The sequence below is a fragment of the Sciurus vulgaris genome, assembly GCF_902686455.1.
Source record: "Sciurus vulgaris genome assembly, chromosome: 11".
NCBI lineage: Eukaryota > Metazoa > Chordata > Mammalia > Rodentia > Sciuridae > Sciurus > Sciurus vulgaris.
In genome coordinates this window covers 23,740,329-23,764,810 of record NC_136472.1, presented here as the reverse complement: position 1 = coordinate 23,764,810, position 24,482 = coordinate 23,740,329, and the positions used below count along the sequence as shown (strand labels likewise).

Below are 24,482 nucleotides of genomic sequence, written 5' to 3'. Positions count from 1 at the left end.
ATCACTTTGTTTTTCTCTTATTCTTAAGTGGCCATGTTTCATCTGCTAAGTTTTATCATGAGGTTGCAGCACGTCATTCACTTCTTCAGACTTCACTCCTGATTCCAGTTTTCTTACTACTTCCAACTCATCTGCAGCTACTTCCTCCACTGGATTACCTTCAAAGTCATCCATGAGGGTTGGAATCAACTTCTTTCAGACTCCTGTTAATGTTGCTGTTTTGACCTCCTCCATGAATCATGAACGTTCTTAGTAGTGTCTAGAATGTTTAATCCTTTCCAGAAGGTTTTCAATTGATTTTGTCATGTCTAGAAGACAAACCACTATCTACGGCAGCAATAGCCTTTGAAAAATGCATTCTTAAATAAAAATGAGTTCTCATATATTTTTGACAAGAATGTAAATAAGTACAGCCATGTGGAAAAAAGCATGGTGGTTCCTGGAAAAAAAACTAAAAATAAAATTATCACATGATCCAGCTACAGAACTCCTGAGTATATATTCAAAAGAAATAAAGTTAGCATAAAAGACACCTGGGTACCCATGTTTATTTCAGCACTATTCACAATAGTGAAGATATGGAATCAGCCTAGTTAATCATCAACATACGAATAGATAAAGAAAATATGCAGTATATACACATTGGAGTATTATTAATCCATAACAAAGAATGAAATTCTGTCACTTAGAGGAAAATCGATGGAACTGGAGGACACCACATTAAGCAAAATAAGTCAGAAACAGAAATACAAGTATCTTGTGTGGTAAAATAAAAAAGACCTGAAAGTAGAATAGTGATTCCTACAGACTCAGAAGGCTGCTAGGGGACAGGGGAGGTGGGGGTGGAAGAGGGGTGGTTAGCTGTGATGAGTGCTCATTGTGCATATGTATGAAAATATCACACTGGATCCCATTAATATGTACCACCAATATATGTTAATTATAATTAAGTCAAGTCATTAAGTTAAAGTTACTTCTTGAGCCATAAGCTTCAAAATGGAGGTTGGGTTAGCAGACATGAAAACAATCTGAATCTATTTCGTGTAAAACCACACACACAACATATATATATATATATATATGTATATATATATATATACATATATATATATTTGTGTGTGTGTGTGTGTGTGTGTAGTGTCTAGACAATCTTGAGTTCTGAATCTATGATACTCTCTGGGTCTCTGGATCAATGGTCCAGCATTAGGTGGAGGAAGCTCACCCAGGGTTATCTTACCCAAGAACATCACCCCGAGCAAGGGAAGGCCTGCTCAGTCTTGATCTGGACTAGACCATTTGCTAAAGCAATCAAGGATGCAATGAATAGTAGACTAATAAATGCAGGAACAGATTGTGTTCTGAGGGAAGATTAAAGTGGAAAGTGTGGATTCACCCAAAGTACATAGAGTAATGCTTGAGAAAAACTTTATTATATATTTTTAAGTTACAACAACATGGTGTTAATGGATCAACTATAATCTAATCCAGCAAAAATTACAAACATAATACACTATTATTAACTGTAATCCTGGAGCTATGCATTAGGTCTTCTGACTTGTTCATATTTGGTAGTTTGCATTCTTAGATACACTTAAATTTTACCTCTCTTATAACACTTACCTCTTACCCTGATTTTTATTGTTTTGTTCTCTATCTGTATGCATTTGACCTTTCCTACTTATTTTATTTTTTTTTAGATTCATCGACTTACTAGCTCAATAATACAGAACATTTTAAGTCCACGCCACATGAAGCAGAAGAAATGCCAAATTAACACTCCTCCCCACCAAGTTTGAAATAAAATGAAAGGGTGATCCTTTTAAGTAACAAAAGACTGGAGCCTTGTGTTGTGTACTATGAAATAATCTTTAAAAGTGGAATTTCAAAGTGTGGTAATACTTTAAAAATATTACGTACTGGTCTATGTTATCAAATATAGACCAATGTGTTCATACAAAGGTACTTGTGCTCAGATGGATATGGTCTGAAGTATCATTGAATACACACTTGTGTGTGCTCATATAGATTAATATAAGGCCAAACACAGATAGAAGCATGTAGTCAGATACAGACTGCCAGGTGACCAGACACATATGTATACATAGATTTATATTTCAATTCATGGCAGTAAAAGTTACTGAGTCCTTTCTGGAAATCAAACATAAATAAAATGCCTTTTTAAATGAGAAAATAAAAAGGCAAATAAGTAGACATTATGACTGTTATTAAAAACTTAGTTGAGATTTATCAATCAAGGCTTAATAATAGATGTATCATTCTGGATGGGAAAACTAGACATTATTATATACCACAATCTTCAAAATTAATATGAAAGGACCTATGGTTCTAAATTTAACTATATTGGAAGTTTTTAAACTTTGCAAAACAACCTAGAGCTTTGTCAGGAAGACTAAGGGAAGGGTGAGTATTTGGAAGAAACTAGCCCTAACATTTAGAAATAAGCATGAAAAATCCTTGACCTTTGAAATGGTGTATTAGTGATAGTGGGATGAATATTTTTAAAAAATTAAAAAGAAAAAAAAAAGAGAAAAAAGAAAAAAGAAATTGTCCAAGTTTAAACATTCTAGATGTAAAATTTTGACATAACAAAAGAAATTTCAAATTATTTCTGATAAATTAATGATGAATAAATTGCATTGATAGATTATCTTACCTATTTGAGAAAAATATGCTTAGATATATCCTTATAACAAACAAAATAAATCATGGGTTAGAACACAAAATTTTCTGAGAATTTATTTTAAAATTGGATGTTAAAATTTATAACATTACTGGCAGGAAATGGAATCTTATGTGTATTGATAGTAGCACTGAAAATTAAAAGATATTAAGGCAAAAACATCTATATATATATGAAAGACTCAGTGATAACATAATAAGTTAAATATTTATTGCACATGTCAAAGAATATATAGATGCATATCTAATACAGAAAGAGTTCATCAAAATTAATCAGTGAAAATTCTGACTCCAACAAATTAAGGATTCAAGCATACAAGCAGTTAACAAAGTTCATACAGTGGTTTTCATATCCCAAATGTTGCTCAAGGAATAGAGTGAACAGAGAAGTCATTTTTCCTGACTTCAGGAAACTTATAGACAAATGAATTAAATAGATAACTGGATAAGATATTTATCTCATCATTCATTATAACTGAAAAAAATTGAAAATAAATTGCATATTCAAATGTGGAGGACTTGCTTGTATAAACATTGGTATGACTGAATGTGATTTGGGGAATAGTACTATATTTGGAAAGAATTTGAAATAATTTAAGAAATCTCCATGTAATAAAGATGTTGATTAAAATGATACTACAAATTACTCAGACGGTGTTATTTACCAGTGAAAAACATTCATTTTTCCAAAGTCTTAGTTACTTATGAATGTAAACTAAACAGGGAAAACAGGAAAAGTTAGTTTCTTTGATTTTTTTTTTTTACCAGATTAGGAGCAGATCACATTTATTTCAAGCCTGAATCAGAAAAAAAGTTCACAAAAATTACACAAATGAGATTTCTATCAAATAAAACAATGTGTCTGAACTCTTTATTACCTAACAATCTGCATTCGATTAATAAAAGAGGTGGAAATCTCCAAACATAAACTAATGACAAGGAGATAGAACATTAAGTACCTTATTGTATGCTTGTATAAAATCATACTGTACCCCATAAATATGTACAATTCTTCATGTCAAGTTTAAGGAAATGGAAATACTAATTACACATTGTATACTTGTATCAAATTATCACATATTTTCTAGAAATATGTAGAATTAAAATTTTAGGATAAATCATAAACTTGTATAATTTGAAGTAATTAAAATACAGAGATTAGAATGAAAGCAGCATATATTGCCAGCATTATGTTGACAATATTTTCCAAAATGTCTAGTGCCAGTCTCTGCATTATATTCCTGTAGCACCAGGATTATAACTTTGTGTATGAAAGGCAGAGCCTGGTCCCTTTCTGATGGCCATAAACATATAAGAAAGAGATGGGCATGTTGAAAACTGGCAGAGGTATCATCAGATATTCTAGCTGTCCAGGAAGATTAATGGAGTATTTTTATTCTTATGAAAATATGACACCAAACACAACTACTCCACCTGAGGAATTCATGTGATTTTCCAAATGGGAAAGTAAGTAAGATTTAGCTGTTTTTCTGCATTTGTTCATTCACATTCTTTTCATATACTTAACTTTTTACCATGAACATTAAAACTGAAGTATTATTCCTCTTCAATCTTAATATGCTAAGCAATATGAACAAAAGGTTTTATTTGAAGTGTCTTACAAAAATAAAGTATGTACCTCAATTCTAATATGATCTATTAACGTGTGTCAGTGAGGGAAGGAATAAACCAACTATTTACAAAATATTTACATACTATTTCTTATTTTATTCTTTCAAATGTGTGATGAGCACTATTCTGAAAAATGATTAATTTTATTTAAGAAAAAATTGAGAACATCTTTAATAAGTAAAATAAATTTACAATATCAATTAAGGCACATAAATCTATAGTCTCAAGAGAACTATTTTAAACCCCCAAAATGAACATGTTTTTTCCATAAAAATTTCTGACAACCTTAAAAACCTATGTTGATCATTGGAAAATCCACATACTGAAAGTTTTTCATCATGTACAATTACTACAACTGAGGCAAATCTTACTACAACAAAATAATCACACATGGCTTTCCCGAAAGGAGCATCTCCTCACTGAAAATAAGTCTACATTTCTCTGCCACCTCACATTCGTTTTCCAGTCCACAGTTTCTTCATGGCGTTTTTCATCTCTGCATTTCTCAGAGTGTAGATTAAGGGGTTCAACATAGGGGTGATAATAGTGTAAAACACAGTCAAGGATTTATAAATGGATAAGGCAGAAGGAGGTCTCACATACATAAAAATGCAGGGAATGAAGAAGAGGACCACCACGGTGATGTGCGAGCCACAGGTGGACAAGGCTTTGCGCCTCCCCTCCTGACTGAGATTCTTCAAGGAGTGCAGGTCCACCATAGGAGATGAGCAAAAGAACAAAGATGACCACACAGATTGCCCCATCGTTGGCGACCACTGTCAGGCCAATAGCATAGGTGTCAGTGCAGGCAAGTTTTAATAAGGGGTACATGTCACAGATGAAGTGGTCGATGATGTGGGGACCACAGAAGGGAAGGTTGTAAACAAAGAGGAGTTGAACTACCGCATGCACAAAGCCCCCGACCCAGGCCAACAGCAGCAGCAGAACACACACCCGTTGGTTCATGATGGTCAGATAATGCAGGGATTTGCAGATGGCCATGTAACAGTCAGAGGCCATGACCACCAGGAGTAAAATCTCAGCACCACCAAATAAGTGTCCTAAAAAAGCTGGGTCATACAAGCCTGGAAGGAAATAGTCTTCTTCTCATACAGTAAGTCTATAATCATATTCGGCGTAACCGTAGTAGAATACACAGCATCCATAAATGATAAGTAGCCAAGAAAGAAGTGCATAGGAGCATCCAAGGTCGGGCTGACCACCACAGTCACAACAATGAGTAGGTTGCCTGCCATTGTCACCATGTAGATGACCAAGAACACCACAAATAATATTCTCTGACCCTGGAGGCTCTGAGTGAGCCCTAAGAGGACAAATTCAGTCACATTGTTCCTTTGTGCCATATGTCCTTCTGGACTTCCTTACTTCACTGATCAGAACAAAAATATCTGCAAATATAGTTATTACTATTGACTTTAAGAAAGTTTACTATAATTTGCTTATGTGTTACATAAATAGGCATTATGACTCACTGTGTTTCAGAGTTGTCAGATGTTAAAATTACAAGACTGATTAAAACATGATGCATAACCTCAGGGATCTTATACACTAATGGAAAGAGAAGTAAGAAATTAAAGGCAGATGTGGGAAATGATTATTAAATAAACAGGTCTTCCACAATTAGATTTCTACCTGTAGCTATTAAAATTGCGCATATGGTTAATACTCTAAGTAAAAATAAAATAAAAATGGATTTAAGGTCTAACATAAAATTAAGCAAGCTTTATTTTATATTTATTTTCAAGTTATAAAAGAGAGATGACTTTGTACATTCTAGGGTTAGAAAAATCTCTGTGGACTACGGAGGGAGCTCATCAATAGAGTGCTTGCTCAGCATGCATGAGACCCTGGGTTCAAACTCAGTCCCATAAAAAAGAAAGGAAAGAAGGAAGGAAGGAAGGAAGGAAGGAAGGAAGGAAGGAAGGAAGGAAGGAAGGAAGGAAGGAAGGAAGGAAGGAAGGAAAGAAGGAAAGAAGGACGGAAGGAAGGAAGGGAGGGAGGGAGAAAGGAAAGAAGGAAGAAAGGAAGAGAGGGAGAAAAGCAATCTTCTTAAATAATAAAGTTCCAAATAAACACATTTGACAAAAATCAAAAATGTTCAATAATTTAGCAAAGGGTATCTTTAAAGCCAATAGACAAAATCTATTTGGAGCCAAGATGTACATTTTAAAAGACATACATAGAGGTAATATCTAAAATAAACAAAGGGCTCTAAGTAATTAATACATAAATGACAAATCAATAGCAATATAGAGCAAGGATATAAACAAGTGATTACAGGAAAAATACATTTATATGGCCACAAAACATAGGATAAGATGCTGAAATTCAACTCTTAACAGAAAAATTAAAAATTAAAATAAGCAGGCATTACTTTATATCCATCAGACTGACAAAAAAAAGTAGCTGGTAAAAACGTAAAGGAAATTTTCTTGCAATGCTAGTGAAACATAAATTGTATAATACTTTTGGACATAGTTTGACAAGCTTTATTGAAAGTAAAAATATATGTACCTTTTATCTCAGTAATTACACTTCTGTTCCATAAAATCTACCTCATAAAAATTAAATCCCTAGTACATAAGGACATTTACATGGCAGGTTTTGAGGTGTTATTTATAATGGCTTTTTCAAAAAACCTTTCAAATTCAAAGTGAATGCTATTAAAGAAATGCTTGAATAGAATAGAACTTCTATTAAATGGAAAACAGTCTCTTAAAATAATAATTATAGCTATGTTAATATTCTTGAAGAAATTTTCCCGAGTGATTGTTGAGTTAGAAATAAATAAGCATAGAATTATTTATAATAAGATATTGTTATAAAGTACTAATAAAAATATCATACATCATCCACTTATAAATGTCTATGGTTATATGAGCTAGGAAAACCATGGAGGGATATGTGATTTGTAGCAAACGTGCTTTACATCTGTGCTACTGATGCAGGGAGAAGCAAGGGACTGAGTGTGAAGGGATGAAAATGACAGGAGAGGAGAATCCAACCCAGAGAGAGAGTCAGAGAGAGGGAGAGAGAGAGAGAGACTGCACACACACACACACACACACACACACACACACACACACACTCCTACATAAGTACAATCAATATTCACTAGCCCAGTTATCTCCTAAAATAATTCTAGTCATGACGATCAGTGCTCAGAATCCTCTCTTGACGGTCACTTCCCTCCGACTGCAGAGTCTGCCCGGCTGGCTCCTCATAAACATGGATCGCCTGTGTTCCTAACCACGGCCCCTCTCTCTGCACAGGCCACAGATCTGGCCTCGGTTACCATTCTTCAGTACACTGCTCCTGCCATTTGCACCTCATCTCCTGTACCATCAGTTTTCCTGCCTATTCTGCGTAACTCTTTCAGCCTATTTAAGAAACATCCGGATCTGTGGAGGCCCCCACCTCTTTCAGGCAAGCACTCCACATCAGGGGCCTGTGTACACACCCCTTTGCTTTACTGAGTTCAATAATCACCTTCAGTCTTGTCAGCAGAGCTGCCATTCCTCTGAATCTAGAGTAACGGCTTGCTGACTTAAGTTTTAAAACGGGTTCTTGAAAGTCACTTATTTAATTTCTTCAGATGCTACGTCATCCTCTAATTTTGGCATGCCAAGCATACTTAGAAAATAATTCAGTTGGTCCTATGAAGAGATTTCTGACCACCTACTGGTATATTAAAATATCTCCCAAATGGTTACAATTGAAATTAGTTTCTAAGAACATTGCAGTTAGAGAAGAAAAATTTATTCTGGGATTTTATAACATTAAAATATCCAAAAATGATATTATAAATTTGAGTCAAGCCACATATATTTTAGCAATCACAAAGAACCCCTTATGTGATAGATTATTAAAATGAAATAGGAAAATTTTGAAAGTTTTGAAACTGTGTATTCCTACATCCCTAATCTACTGCTATATACTTAAAGCTAAGTTCAGAAGGTTACAGATAAATACACTTCCTGCACTACCTGTATAAGCAGTCATTCCCTCCAAGGTCTGGATTGTGGTGCCTTCTCCTTGGTCCTACATGATAACAGCTTCACATGTACCATCTGTGAACCTTGAGATGCATCCACATGACCAATTCTTCCCATGCTTGCAGGAAATATGACTCATAATATTTTCAGAAAAAAATGTTTTGCATTTTAAATTGTTGACATTTCTAAAATGAATATCATGCATGTTGTTATTGGGCTAGGATTGTGGCTCAGTAATAGAGCACTTGCCTTTCATGTGTGAAGCACTGGGTTTGATTCTCAGCACCGCATATAAATAAATGAATAAAATAAAGGTCCATCAACAACCAAAATTTTTTTAAAAAAAGAATGTCATTATATCAAGATATCTGAAGATTGGCAATGAACAAAGAAACCCCAAATCTTCATTATTGGCAAAATTATTCAAAATAAAAAATAATTATTGAATAAGCATTCAGAGGTTAAAAAAGATGAATTTTGTGGGAGAGAGAATCACATATTTAAAGATAAATATTTGCTATTTGTGTTTTATACCAATACAAGTGAAATAATGAAGTAGCCTTTGAAACATTTTGATTTTGTCAGGGATACTAGTCTGTTTTCATACAGCATAACTGATTTTTGGGTTGTCTAAAGAATGAAGAATAATTTTAATCCCTGTTTTATCTTGTTTTTATTTTATCATTTCAATGTAAAAAGCAGTCAAGTGAATACTGATGTAGACTACACTCTCTGAAGTAAGGGCAGAGGTCTGAGTGCTTTAGATTTGAACCACAGCAGATATTGTCCAATCATGCAAGAGCGGCCTCTCCAAGGGTGACTTTTCTCTAATTAAATTCATTGGGACCTTCAACATAATTCTTAGTGTAGACTCTGCATCTCCAGAGATGCCACAAAAATAATAACTATACAGAATAAGATTTACAGAAATATGGTCTCTGGGGGAAAGATCCTAAATGAACAACTTGAGGTCAAATCAACAAAAGGAGTGAGTCTAGTGTAGACAGAAAAGAAATCACACAAACTCTCCTATGAAAATCATGACCTAAATAGGTGAATTCAGTGAATATACAGTTTAACTTCTGGGTTTTCAGTTGACCTCTGAACCCACAATCAGAAGTTGAGGGAAACTGATTTCAGAACAAGTCACTGAGAAGCCCATACGAGTGCAGATGAAGCAGGGTTCACTCCCAAGAAAAAACCTCACATTTATCACATAGTTTCAATTGAGCCAATTGTTAAAACGTGTATTAGTTCAGGATCTGGGAATGAGGAAACAGGTGTAAGATGACTCTAAATATCTCTCTGTGTTCAAAGAATGTTCACCAAAATAGACTGGGGCATATCGCCCATTGATAAATATTTCCAAGTACTTCCCTCATATAGAACATACATCTGATAAAAAGGAACTTAACTAGTTATTGATCAAAACACATAACTAAATTTTCCCTAATCATTTACAAATTCAGCAACCCAAGTGAATTTGAAACACAATAATCTAACTGCAGGTAGAAGAGTGAGCACCACTGAAGTCCAGGGAGAGAGTGGAGAGAGAGAGGAGGTTGGTGGGGAGACAGAAGAGGTTTGGGGGAATTGGGGAGTAAAATTGACCCATTTTGCTTTTATGTTTGTGCAATTACACCACAACAAAACTCACCATTCTGTGTAATTCAGCAACTATAAATTAAAAAATAATCTAACTGTAAATCTCACTGGAATATATTTTACAGTTATAAAAACCTGTGTAGAAATGTTAATTTGCACTGGGTATTAGTCGTATTTTAACTAGTACCATCGGTAATTTTTTCTGTTTTTAAATTTTCAACTCTTTTGATGTATAATTGGCAAATAGGAATCACATATACTTCAAGTATACAACTAGGATTTTTGATATTTGTTTACATTGTGAAAAGATCACCACAACTAAGCTAATCACCTCAGAGAGTTATTATTTCTTTCACTTATTTTTATGGTTAGAACACTAAAAATCTATCCTTTTAGGAAATTTTAAGTATACAAAACAATCTTGCTAACTGTAGCTACCATGCTGTATATTATTTATCTCATGCACTGGAACTCTGTAGCCTTTACCACAACCTACGAAGCACCAAGGCTTCCTTAGAGCCTTTCAGATCTCCTTTATTCCCCAGGCCCTAACAATAGCACTCTGCTCTCTGCCTTTATGTGTTTGGCATTTTATATTCTACATTTAAGTTAGATGGGCATTAGATGTTTTTCTGTCTCTGACTTGCATAATGTCCTCTGTGTACACATGTGTTGTCACAAATGACAAATTATCTTCACAATTTGAGGATAAATTACATTACCAGGTGGCAGGTATTCAAAATGCAACAAAAATTTATTTCAAAAAAGAAAACTTATGAAGCACAGAGGAGATTCCCACATTGCAATGAAAATTCTAGCAGCCAGGCATGATGGCACATGCCTTTAATCCCAGTGGTTTGGGAGGCTGCACAGGAGGATCAAGAGTTCAAAGACAGCCTCAGTAACTTAGCAAGGCCCTAAGCAACTTAGCAAGACCCTGTCTCTAAATAAAATATTTTAAAAAGGGTTGGGGATGTGGGTCATTGGCAAAGCACCCCTGGGTTCAATCCCTAGAACCAAAAACACAAAAACAAAAGCAAAGAAAACAATTCTCTCAAACTTCATGGTTTGTGATATTCTAAGACAGCTACAGACAGAAAAACTGGGTGGTTGTTTTTGCTTTGTTTTGTTTTTCTGTAAAATTGAAAAACAGGTTTGATTTTATGAGAGTAAATTCTTCTAAAGTACGTAAGTGAAATATTGATGTTGAATACAATGCTATGGAAACATGCTTCTTATGAAAAATAATACATATCTTTACTAATACTTTGGCATTATGAAGAAAAAATAAGAAGTGTCTATTATTTTTAAAAAATGGCAAAATGTCATATGTTAACAACTTATGATGTAACCATCATAAGAATGTTTACATCTTGACTTGGTATAGATCTCAAAAATTAATTATCTATCCTCTAGTCAAGAACTAGAATCTACTTTCATCATTAACCCCAAGTATCTATTGAACCTGCTCACTGTGGTGTGTTCAGTTAAACACAACATCATCTGCCATCCAAATACCCAGAGCTGAAATGCACAGAGGTTGACCTGAGGACCAGATATGATCCAAAAACAATGTACATAGTGCAGGTATGTAAATTTGCTATGCTGAGAGAGTAACAGACAGAGCTTAGTTTAATCTTTCCTTGTAATAGAACAAAAACCTGTGCCTTTTATTCATCTTCCAGAAATTCTTTATTAGTTTGATTCTAATCCAAAGGATGATATATTCTGCTTTTTTGATGGTTTTGTAAAAATAAAGAGAAACATCCATAGAGATTCCATTGAGCTAACATAATCCTTTGTAAGAATTCACTGCCAGTTTGTTACCTTAGGATTAGTAACGTGTTAAGCATGGGAGCATTCTTATTCTATCTGTAGTTAACTTCTTACACCACAGTTTTTTCATAGCATTTTGCATCTCTGCATTTCTTAAAGGATATATTAAAGGATTCAACAAGGGAGTAACAATGGTATAAACTACAGTCATAGATTTATCAATGGGAAAGTTGGAAACAGGTCTAACGTACACAAAAATACAGGGAACAAAAATGAGGACAACCGCTGTGATGTGGGAGCTGCCAGTAGACAGGGCTTTGTGCCTCCCCTCCAGACTATGAGCTTTAAGAGAGTTCAGGATGATTCCATAGGAGATTAGGAGAAGCACAAACACCACCATGCAGATTGCTCCACCGCTGGTAACCACGGTGAGGCCTATAAAGGTGGTGTCAGTGCACGCAAGTCCCAGTAATGGGTACACATCACAGATGAAGTGGTCAATGACATTGGGACCACAGAAGGGGAGACAGGAAAGAAAAACCAGTTGAATCATAGAATGTTCAAAACCTCCCGCCCAGGCCACCACCAACAGAAGGAGGCAAACTTGTCGATTCATGATGCTCAAGTAGTGCAGTGGCTTACAGATGGCCACGTAGCGGTCACAGGCCATCACCACCAGGAGGAAGACCTCAGCACCCCCAAACAGGTGTTCTATGAAGAGCTGGCCCATGCATGCTGGGAAGGAAATTGTCTTTTTATCATAGAGTAAGTCTTTAATCGGCTTGGGTGAGACAGCAGTGGAAAAGACAGCATCCATGAGTGACAGATAGGCAAGGAAGATGTACATAGGGGAGCCCAAGGAGGGGCTGGCAATGACGGTCACCACAATGAGCAGGTTGTCCACCATCGTCACAATGTAGATGAGTAAAAACAAGACAAATAATGTTTTTTGTCCATCAGGATCCTGGGTGAGGCCCAGGAGGACAAATTCTGTGACATTGTTATTCTGTCCCATTCACTCTCCCATGAGGCTTGTTTCAGAGATGAGATCTCAGAGAACAGTACCTGCCATGGAACTGAACAGGAGGTGAATCCCCTCTGTCATGGAGCACACCTTCATCTTTCTGTCTTCTGCAGTGGTGAACACACTGTGAACACTCAGTGAGCACCTGTTCTGGTCCTCTTCCAAGGAGCCCAGTAGACCTTCCCTTGACAATTGTGTTTCCCTTTGGATGATTTTGATGGACTTACAAATAAGAGGTTTTATCTCAAGTTATCAGTGGGTCTCTGCAGAGGAAGATAGACAAAGGCACCACCACCATTCAAACATTTAATTACTCCTTCTGTCAAATGTTTCATCTTGGTACAGAAGCCAGCGATGGCAAACAGGGAAAGGGTTTCTGCTTTCAAAGTCCTACTCTAGTAGTGGCAATAAACCCTAAATATATAAACTAACAGAGTTAGCTCTTTGATTCATCAGTATTGTGGGGAGAAACTTTACAATGCATTGTGTGTAACACCAAAACCAGCACCTCTCTGGGGCGTCTAGTTCCGTGCCATGAGAGTGCACTATTACACATCTATTACATGACTGTCCTGTATCTTCCCAAGCACTTTCAGTCTTCGTACCTCTCTCACTAAATTTCAGGAGACTAGACCTGAAGTATATCAAATGACTACAAAATCATTAATCACTTTATTCCCTGCAGGGATTATTTCATCTGACTCTGCTTTTCAAAGAGATGTAAGTCTGTTCATTTTATCCTTTCCTATACCAAATTCTTAACACATTTGCAATATTTTTTAACTGAACTTTACTAATCCTTGACTGTCCCCATCTACTGCAGGAGCAGCTGGTAGGTTGCTTTAAGAACCCTTGGGGCAGGCTGGATAGTGAAGGAGGAGAAGACAGACACTAACAAGAGAGGTGAGAACAGTGTAGCAAGGCTAATTACATAATGCTTCTTAGGTACAAAGTGTGCTCCCAATAACATCATGTCCAGATTCCAAAAGATAGCATTCTCAAGGGAAAATTCCATACTCAGCATAAGAAGGCATAGATTTGTCATTTTCTAAATGTAAATACAAATAGGTCTCAATTGGCACAGCAGAAAATAAAGGAATTGAACTGAATGATCTCAGCACCATTGCCTGTCCAACTATCTACAGCAATACTTGTGTATTAACCCTACCTTTTTCTATTCTGTTGACATTTTTCTTTTTTAATATTTCTATAACCAAATAACAATTTCTGAACTTAGTGTTATTTCTTGAAAATGGCTAGGTAAATGGGATGTGATAACTATTGTGTTCAAATAATGACCCTAAATTCCTCATTCTTTGTATGCCTGACTAGGACCCAAGACATCCTTGGAGAGAGAGCACAGCCTGGTGAATAATGTGAGTTCCGGAGCCACAGTACTTGGATTGCAGTATATGTGAACTTGGGCTACAGAATGTACCTTGCTGCATCTCCATTTTATCAGTTTAGTATGGGGATACCCACAGCATTTACCTACCAGGGGTTTTCTAAAAATTATATGTGGAATCCTGGAACACTGCTAGGAACCTTATAAAATCTAAAAAATGATAGCTGTTATTAATGTTACTGAATGCGTCACCGTGAGCATTGGATCAAATGCAATTGCTGTGCTCTCTATCCATTCAGTAAAAATTAATGACATAGTTCAGAATATAAAGAAGATTACAGCCTGTAACTCATGGACCATATTGGGACATAAGATAAAATTGTGTGTCTTAGGGATTGTAGATTTTATTATGCATGAGTAAGTACTAGCAATACTCACCTGTGAAGGAGTGTATTTAGAAGCAAGCAAGGAGATTCCATTCACATGGATGCATCAGTGGAGAAGGACGTGTGCAAAATGAGTCTGAGTTTTCTCAGAAGCCAGCTGTGATGAACCTTCTACACATCTCCCTCCCATTATTTCTTTCATCTGATTCAGGAGTCCTGTCGCCGTCCAAGCTGCAGACTAATAAAGGCCCAGCTGTTAAAGAATGGAAGGGTATGAAGTAGTCTAATTATGTGCTTCCAGAACATAATTAGATGTTCAGTTCTCTTCTACATCTTACTTTTTGCATAGTTAATGTCCTTTCTGTCATTAGTTATCAATGTAGGCTTTCAGCAGGAAATTTCTATTGGTCAGTTTAATTATTTACATAATGGTGTAAAAATAGACTAAACTATTTTGCATAGTGTGCATTATCGAAGAATTAATACTATAAAAATTGTTATTATGCATTCAACTTAACCCACGAGGTTAATTCTTTTCTAGGAAAATAAATATAATTTAATACAGTTTTTAAGAACATGGCTTCTTAAAATGATAATCCTATCATTTTTTCAGTAAAATATTTTTTTTAATTACAGCACCATAATTACAAAAGCATTCGGTTCCTTTTGATAAAATTATATATACCAGGAATTTTATCTTAATCCCCATTCCACATCCCTTTTCCTCTTATTCTCCCTCTTTCTTTTCTCTCTCTTCTATTCTACTAATCTTCCTTTCAGTCTTTTACTTATTTATTTTTATTGGTGCTTTCTATATAAACACAAAGGAGATATTCCCCTTGGCACATTATATACATACATACATAACATGATTCTATGATTTTGAAATAGTTCTTTAGCAGTGGTATAAATCTGAGTGGTGGTAGATGAAGTACTTCCCTGTTTCTTTATATGTGTGTACTAACATGTTAGCTTGGATAATTTTAAGATGAACATAAATGACCCTATGTGCTTCCAGAACATAATTAGATATTTGGTCCTTTACATTCTAACACTCTTCATATGATATGGAATTTTATATTCATCAATTCAAATGAATTTTAAAATAATTATACTTCTAACATTATGTCAAATATAATATTAAAGTAATAAATGCACTGGATTATTTGTTATGCTAGCAACATGTGTCAATTTTATCTCTCAAATGAAAAATTAATATTTTATTAGGCTATAACACAAAAACCAAATGTATTTTGTTTGTTCTGATTAATTTCTGTTTTGCCAACTTAATTTTCCCAATTAATATACCTCCTACAAGAAAGCATAAACTGTAAGAACTTTATTTAAATAGATCACAGGACTTTCCAAGGAGTATTCATTTTGAATTATTCTAAGAACTTACATCTTGGGTCTTTTTCTTTCTAAAAAATCAATTCTTTTTCACTGAAGGTGCCAGCTGGTGCCTCATGTACCTGTGATTCTTCATGAAGACATGAAAATATATGGTTGATTATTGGATCCATGAATAGTACCAAGTGGTTACAAAAAACAGATGTATTTCCACAGATCTCCATTATCTAGTCTTTTAGAGAAATGTAAATTTACCTAAGTCAATACATTTAAAAATAATGTCAGTTTTTCTTGGGCAAAAACATTTGAATATTCTCACCTTCTGGGAAAACATCTTAATAGAAAAAGTTCATGCTGTATCTGCAAATTTTCTAAAACACTGATCTAATTAGTGTAAATTATCTTGGCCAAACACATTATGGGTGGCACAAATAAACAAAAGATGTTTAACAACATTTAAATTAGTTTAGTGAATTTTTCAGTCAATGATGGTGAAGCAAATAAAAAGAGCTTTACTTTGAGTATTCATGGTGGTTTGTGTGTCTGTTAAGTTCTGCAGCTAACAAGTCAAAAGCTGGGACTGAACCTCATGAAAAAGCTGTTGCTGGAGGCTTCTCCCAAGCAGAGGCAGAAGTCTTCAATCTTTCAGTGATTCAAACAGCACCTTCTTTCTTAATTAAAACCATGTCCCTCTATATCTGCTCAATCTCTTCCCAGGAAATTGAGATAAGCAATGATGGATATAACAAGACAATGTTTTGTCTCAAGGACTAGACATAAGCTAAAAACATTCTCCAGCTTGGGAGAATTCAGGCTTCAAAAACCTCTCAGGTCATTCTAAAAGGAAACAATACATCCACTTATATGTGCAGACAGTCTATGACCTTGAGCATCATAACTACTTTTAATAGATTAGTTTGTTAGCATATTTGAAACAAATTCAAATGAAATAATCTCTCCCAAACAGGTTTCTTCCCTTGAACAATCACTCTCTAGAGGGAAAGACTTGGTCTTATCTAAGTGAATTGGAAGCACAATAATGTAACTGCAAGTAGAGGATGGGGTGGGGGGAGAAAGGGATATCAGGGGAATTGGAGATTGACAATAATCAAAATTTCTTGTACCAGAGATTGAACTCAGGGATGCATAATCACTGAACCATATCCCCAACCCCTTTTATTTTTATTTATTTATTTTTTCTAATTTTGAGACAAGATCTCACTAAGTTGCTTATAGCCTCACTAAGTTGCTGAGCCTGGCTTTGAACTTGGAATACTCCTGCCTCAGCCTCCAGAGCCTCTGGGATTATAGGCATGCACCATCATGCTCAGCCCAACTGTGTTTTTATGTGAATACTGAAACCACCATGCTAGATAATTAAGATACCAAGATAAATGAGATGTTAATTAACTCTACTGGAATACATTTTATAGGTAAAAAGAACACCCCAAATTTTAAACTACAATGAATAGTAGTCATATTTAATAACATTTTCTGTTTTTTAAAGTTTTTAACTTTATTGATGTATAATTGACAAATAGAAATCACATATCCTTCAAATGTACATACAGCAGGATGTTTTGATATCTGATTGCATTGTGAAAGGATCACCACGATTAAGCAATTAACAAATCCATTGCCTCAGTTAATAATATTTTCTTTCACTTATTTTTGTGGTTAGAACACAAAAATAGTTTCTCTTTTTGAGGAAACTCCCCTCTGTTTTTCATAATGGTTATACCAATTTAGATTACTAACAACAGTGTGCAAGGATTTTTTTTTAATTTTTATTTGTTCTTTTTAGTTACACATGGAAATAGAATCTACTTTGACATATTTATAGAAACATGGTATGACTTATTCTAATTAAAATCATAATCTTGTGGATGTACATGATGTTGAGATTCCCTGTGGGGTATAAGTCTATGTACATAGGAAAATGATGTCAGGCTCATTACACTGTCTCTCCTATACAAGGGGTTCTTTTCTTCACATCTTCACAGTGTATGTTATCTTTTTGTCTTTTTGATAATAGATATTTGAACAGATAAGAGGTGATATGTCTTTGTAGTTTTGATTTGTGTGCCCAGATGATTAGTGATGCAGACTTCTGCTTGACAGGTCTGTTGGCCATTTGTATACATTCTTTTTAATTTTTTTACCCATACATGCTCATAACATAATAAGCTCCATTTCAGTCCCCATTACTTCTCCATTCCCTTCCTTTATCCCTCACCTTACCTCTTTCTCTACTCCACTTGTCTCTTACATTTTTCATTGGTGCACCAAAATTACACACAAACATGGTTCATGTCATATGTTTGTGCATGCACATAGCATAATTTGGTTAATTTCATTTTCCAGTATCTTCTTTTGAAAATATTTATTGAGATATTTTCCTCATTTTTTTCTTTTTCCTCCCCCCCCCCCTTATCTTGCTACTTATCTTGTATGAGTTCCTCAATTTTTTTCTTTTGGTATTCATCCTTATCAGATATGTGGAAAATTGAAAAGCAGCACCTAGAGGGAAATTTATTGCAATAAAAGTCTACATTTAGAAAAAGAAGAGCCAGGCATGGTAGTGTACTCCTGAAATACCAGCAGCTCTGGAGATTGAGGCAGGAGGATCACAAGTTCAAGGCCAGCCTCAGCAAAAGCAAAGTGCTAAGCAACTCTGTGAGACCCTGTCTCTAAATAAAATACAAAATTGGGATGGGGATGGGTCTCAGTGTTTGAGTGCCTTGAAATCAATCCCCAATACCCACTGCCCCTGAAAAGAAGAAAACAGACCTTAAATGATAACGTTAAACAAAATGGAAAAAGAAGAAATCATCCCAAAGTTAGCAGAAGAAAGGAAATAATACTCAAACAGTGATAAACAGGGAACACACACACACACACACACACACACACACACACACACAAAAAAAAAAAAAAAAAAAAAAAAAAACAGAAAAAAATCAGTAAAACAAAAAGTTGGTTTTTCATAAGGACTAACAGAATTGACAAACCCCTTAGCTAGACTAAGAAAAAATGGTGAGAAAATTCAAATTTAAATAATTGAAATAGAAGGAAGACACTTTATAATAGAAGCCACAGAAATGACAAGAACTCTAAGAGGTTATTCTGGACCATTTTATACCAAGAAATTAGATAACAAAAAAAAAAAGGATATCATACTGGAAATATAATACCTACCAAGACTGAATCCAGATGAAATAGAAAGCCTAAACAGGTCAATATTAAATAAGGTTGAATCAATATTCAAAAACCTGACAAGAAAAGTTGAGGACCATATATGCTGTGTTACTAAGAGTGATAATATGTTCAAACTACAAAAATACTGATGAAAGAAATCCAAGGGATTGGAAAATATGTGGGGAAACAAAGCCACAGCCATGAATTGGAAGATGTGCCAAGATTTCAAATCTCCTCTATTTGATCCATACTTCAAAGAAATTCTAAATAACAACTCAATAATTCTTTTTTGTAAGAATGGACAAGCTATTTCAAAAAATTGCATGGCAAATCAAAAGAACTAGAATAGCCAAAATCATTTTGAATAGGGACATGGTTGCAGGACTGGCACTGCTGGATTTCCATACACACCATGAAGTGCTGGAGATGGGACACACATAGGTTAATGAAACAGAAGAGATAGTTCAGAAATAGATACACACTTCCAGTGAGTTAGACAAATGTGCAGGAAGCAACTCAATTTAGAACAGCAGTATTCCAATAAGTAGTGAGGAAATAATTGAATAGTAATTTGCAAAGATGGACTTTGATTACAACATAAACAATACTGAACCCAAAATGGTTTAGAGACTTAAACATTCTAAAACTATAACATATCTACAGAGGATAATAAGAGAAAAACTTTGTCATGTTGAGTCACGCAAAATTTCCTAAATATGACAATAAAACCATGATCAACAGAAGAGTATGTATTGTACCCCATAAAAAATGATGGATTCCACTGTTCACACAGTTTTTGAGAGAGTGTGAAAAGATGAGTCACACACAGGGACAAACTGTGCAAATCATAAAACTTATCGAAGGACTTGTTTGCAGAATAAATAATAACCTCAACTTTTGGTAGTAGTAAATAACTCAAAATGAGCAAAAGAATTAGACAAATAACCAAAGAAGATATATAAATAACAATCAAGCACATAAAAGTTGTTTAATATTATTAGTCATTCAAAAAATAAAAATTAAAATCACAAGGTATCAATACACACCAATGAGAATGGCTACACTTAAAAAGTTCAACAATGTATCTTCTGACAAGGATGGAGAGAACTCAGTGTCATTTGGTGATAGCTGAGAATAGGAAGGCTTAACTTTAGAATATGGTTTAGCAATTTCTTATGAAGTCAAACATACACTTACCATAAAACCAGCTCTTCTACTCTTATTTATCCAAATGAATAAAAACTTATATTTAAGAGACAACCTATCCATCAGTATACATAGTATTATATTAGAACAATTTAACTCATAATTTCATACATGTGGAAACAACCCAAATAATTCTAATTGGGAAAAGTATATTGCCAGTATATATCTCTCTCTATATATAGATATATAGATATAGATATATGAGAATGGCAAACTTAATCTGATTCAAATACAAGTAAGTTTTAGAATACAATAAAACTTGGATTTCAAAACACTGAGAAAAATAATTATACACCTATAAAAATTTCCATCTAGAAAAAAATAACTGAAATTCAACACCTTAGTAAACTTCTAATATCAAAATAAACTCCAAATGGATCCAACACTTAAATATAAAATATAAATCATAAAAATACTAAAAAGATACTCCAAAAAAAGTGAAAGAATATTTTGGTAAATATAAAATAAGGAAAACCCTTCCTAACAAGATATAAGGACCAAAGAAAATATTGATCAAAGACCATACAAGTATACAATACTGTATATTGCTACACAGTCAAATATTATGTGGCATAAATCATCAAAAATGAATCACAAGATGGAAAATAATAATTATATGTGTAATTTTAAAAAGCATAATTTTACACATATACAATTAAATCAGAAAAATTAGTTGCAAATGACTGGCAATCCCAGAAAATAGATAATAGTCATTAATAGGCAATTCATAGAAAAAATATGAATTATTTTAAACATGTAAAACTATGTTCAAATTGGATTAAATTTAGCTAATTTAAATTAAAATACACCTTTGAAATAATTCTTTAATTAAATTGTCATATAACTGTCTTTGAAGCACAGTTTTTTGAGAATATGGACACACACGTATTCTCCTAGACTCTAGGCAGCAGTGTATCTCAGGTGGCATTTTGGCAATAACTTTGAAGATCAACATTTTAAATATGTATGCCATCAGCAACACTCCAACTCTTAGGAACTCACGATATATTTAAAAAAGTTTTTGTTGTATAAATTTTTTTTTTTATTGTAAACAAATGGGATACATGTTGTTTCTCTGTTTGTACATGGCGTAAAGGCATACCATTTGTGTAATCATAAATTTACATAGAGCAATGTTGTTTGATTCATTCTGTTATTTTTTCCCTTCCCCCCACCCCTCCCACCCCTCTTTACCCTCTATACAGTAGTTCCTTCCTCCATACTTGCCCCCCTCCTTAACCCTAACTCTAACCCTTCCCTCCCCCCCATTATGTGTCATCCTCCACTTATCAGCGATATCATTGTTGTATAAATTTTTGGGAACAACCTGAAGAACACTGAACACATCATTCCTTCATAAAGGAATATAACTCAGTAAAGGGAAAACTGAAAATAAAGTAGAAAAGTAGATCTGTGAACTAGATCTTCACGAGGTTGAGAAGTAAATGCAAACTTTGTTTTTTTTTTTTTTTTTTTTGTACATGAAATTGAACCCAGAGAGGCTGAACTGCTAAGCCACACCCCCAACACTTTTTATTTTTTATTTTGAGATAATGTCTCAGTTAATTGTTTAAGGCCTTGCTAAGTAGCTGGGGCTGGCTTTGAACTTGTGATCCTGCCTCAGTCTCCCAGGTCACTGGGATTACAGTCTGTGACACTACAACCAGTGCAACTTTCATACACAGGAAAAATATCACTCAGGTCTCTATATGAATATGCTCATATTTATTAAGAACAAATCCTTGAAGAACCTCAGAAACTCAGTTCAGTGTCTGCATCTGTGAGTAGCACTGGAAGGTTAGTGAGGGATGGGGAGGTTTATCCTGCAGTGTTATCATTTCCTATAATTTCTGATTTTAATATTTTTAATGTTGATTGTTATCTATTATACTTTCCTTTTATATTTTCAAAAGTAAAACTATTAAAATGAAAACATCATATGCAATAAACAAATAAAAAGGATAGTGTACATTACTTGCTAATTAGCATAACAAAAATAATTAAAATAAAAGAATAAAAAAAACAAGGAATGGCAAAGTGAGTCATGATATGCAATCATCTATACAAGTGAATGTGTAAGTATCCTACTTAACACAATGTAATTTCTTTGAGGATGTCCATAGAAAGAGTATATGTGGAAGAAAAAGGAAGTCCAGGTATTAGAGAACCGAATGGGCTACATAACTCACCACATGCTCACAGGGCATAACTCATCAGGGAAATGATCAGAATAAAGCAACAAGCAGCAACAGGATCAAATATTAGAAAGTTAACATGGTACATGAAAAGAAAGTTGAGAAAACTGTGTTCTATATACAGCAATTTTAATAAATATGTTATAAGAAAATATAAATTTTATGTTTTAATAAAATGCACATTTAAAGCTAAATGTTTTAATAGCTGTAAAGGGATTCAAGAGGAATCAATGCAGTGGAGGGAGAGAACTGGCAGTAGGAAGCAGGGGTGGGGTTTCCTGGAGATTTAAATGGAGTAGGTTGGGTTCCATGCTTGTTTGATTGATTAAGTCAAGGTGTTTCTTGGTGTTGTGACATAACTAAAAAGAATAAAACATTTAAAATAATAAAAAAATGATTAACAAAATATCTAGCATTTGATTTACTTCTAGGGAGAGAGGAATGAGAACAGGAATGTACACGCAAATAGTTTCAATGGTATCAATGATATTTGAGGTAAGTGTCTATGTGATCTACAAATAAATTGTATATATTATTGGAGCTATGTAAAACTATAATATAGCATTCTAAGATGATATAATAATATGATAGAACAAATGATTGATTGAAATGATGGAATAAAGAACAAACTTTAGATTTACCTGCACTTGTAATAGAATAAAAATTGTTTTTTTTTTTTTTTTTTTTTTTTTTTTTTTCAGGTTCCAGATATTCTCTATTAGTTTGACTCTAATGTAAAAGAATAATATACTCTGGTTTGGTAAAAATAAAGAGAAACATATCTACAGTGTACATTGAGAGTTGACTATATCACCCTTTAATAGAATTTACTGCCTGTTACTTTAGAATTAGTATCACATTAAGCAGGGGGCATTCTTATTCTATCTGTAATTAACTTTTTAAACCACAGTTTTTTCATAGCATTTTTCATCTCTGCATTTCTTAAAGAATATATTAAAGGGTTTAACATGGGAGTAATGACAGTATAAACTACAGTCATTGATTTATCAATGGGAAAGTTTGAAACAGGTCTAGCATACATGAAAATACAAGGAACAAAAAAGAGGATAACCACCATGACGTGGGAGATGCAGGTAGACAGGGCTTTGCGCCTCCCTTCCAGGTTATAGGATTTCAGGTAGTTTAGGATGAAACCATAGGAGATCAGGAGAAGTATAAAAATGACCATACAGATTACTCCACCATTGGCAACCACAGTGAAGCCTATAAAGTAGGTGTCAGTGCACGCAAGTTCCAGTAATGGGTACATGTCACAGATGAAGTGGTCGATGACATTAGGACCACAGAAGGGGAGATTGTACACAAAGGCAAGCTGAACCACAGAGTGTGCAAAACCACCCACCGAGGCCACTACCAGCAGGAGGATGCAAACCCGCCTATTCATGATGCTCAAGTAGTGCAGTGGCTTACAGATGGCCACATAGCGGTCACAGGCCATCACCACCAGGAGGAAGACCTCGGCACCCCCAAACAGGTGTTCTATGAAGAGCTGGCCCATGCATGCTGGGAAGGAAATTGTCTTCTTATCATAGAGTAAGTCTATAATCAGCTTAGGCGAGATGGCACTGGAATAAAGAGCATCCATGAGTGACAGATAGGCAAGGAAGATGTACATAGGGGAGCCCAAGGAGGGGCTGGCAATGACAGTCACCACAATGAGCAGGTTGCCCACCATTGTCACAATGTAGATGACCAAAAACATGACAAATAATGCCTTTTGTCCATCAGGATCCTGGGTGAGGCCCAGGAGGACAAATTCTGTGACATTGTTATTCTGTCCCATTCACTCTCCCATGAGGCTTGTTTCAGAGGTGAGAGCTCAGAGAACAGCACCTGCCATGGAACTGAACAGGACGTGAATCCCCTCTGTCATGGAGCACACCTTCATCTTTCTGTCTTCTGCAGTGGTGAACACACTGTGAACACTCAGTGAGCACCTGTCAAAGTCTTCTTTTAAGGAGCCCAGTAGGTCTTCCCTTGATAATTATATTTCCTTTTGGATGATTCTGATGGACTTACAAGTAAGAG

At 34.7% G+C, this 24,482-nt stretch overlaps 1 protein-coding gene and 1 pseudogene across 2 annotated transcripts in view; both read right to left on the bottom strand.

Annotated features, from left to right (window-relative positions):
• LOC306639796 (olfactory receptor 4A5-like) overlaps positions 1-24,237 on the bottom strand; it is a gene marked incomplete at both ends in the record, with an annotated part of 343,811 nt that extends 319,574 nt beyond the window's left edge. Inside the window, one exon of the mRNA XM_079103526.1 lies at positions 23,704-24,237. Coding sequence (XP_078959652.1) covers positions 23,704-24,237 — 534 coding nt within the window. The remainder of the gene's footprint in view (positions 1-23,703) is intronic.
• On the bottom strand, positions 4,782-12,744 carry LOC306638478 (olfactory receptor 4A16-like; annotated as a pseudogene). The gene is made up of 2 exons: positions 11,796-12,744; positions 4,782-5,713 (listed from the first exon to the last, which is right to left on the bottom strand). The product of its transcript is annotated as an olfactory receptor 4A16-like (transcript).
• Positions 24,238-24,482: the final 245 nt, after the last annotated feature.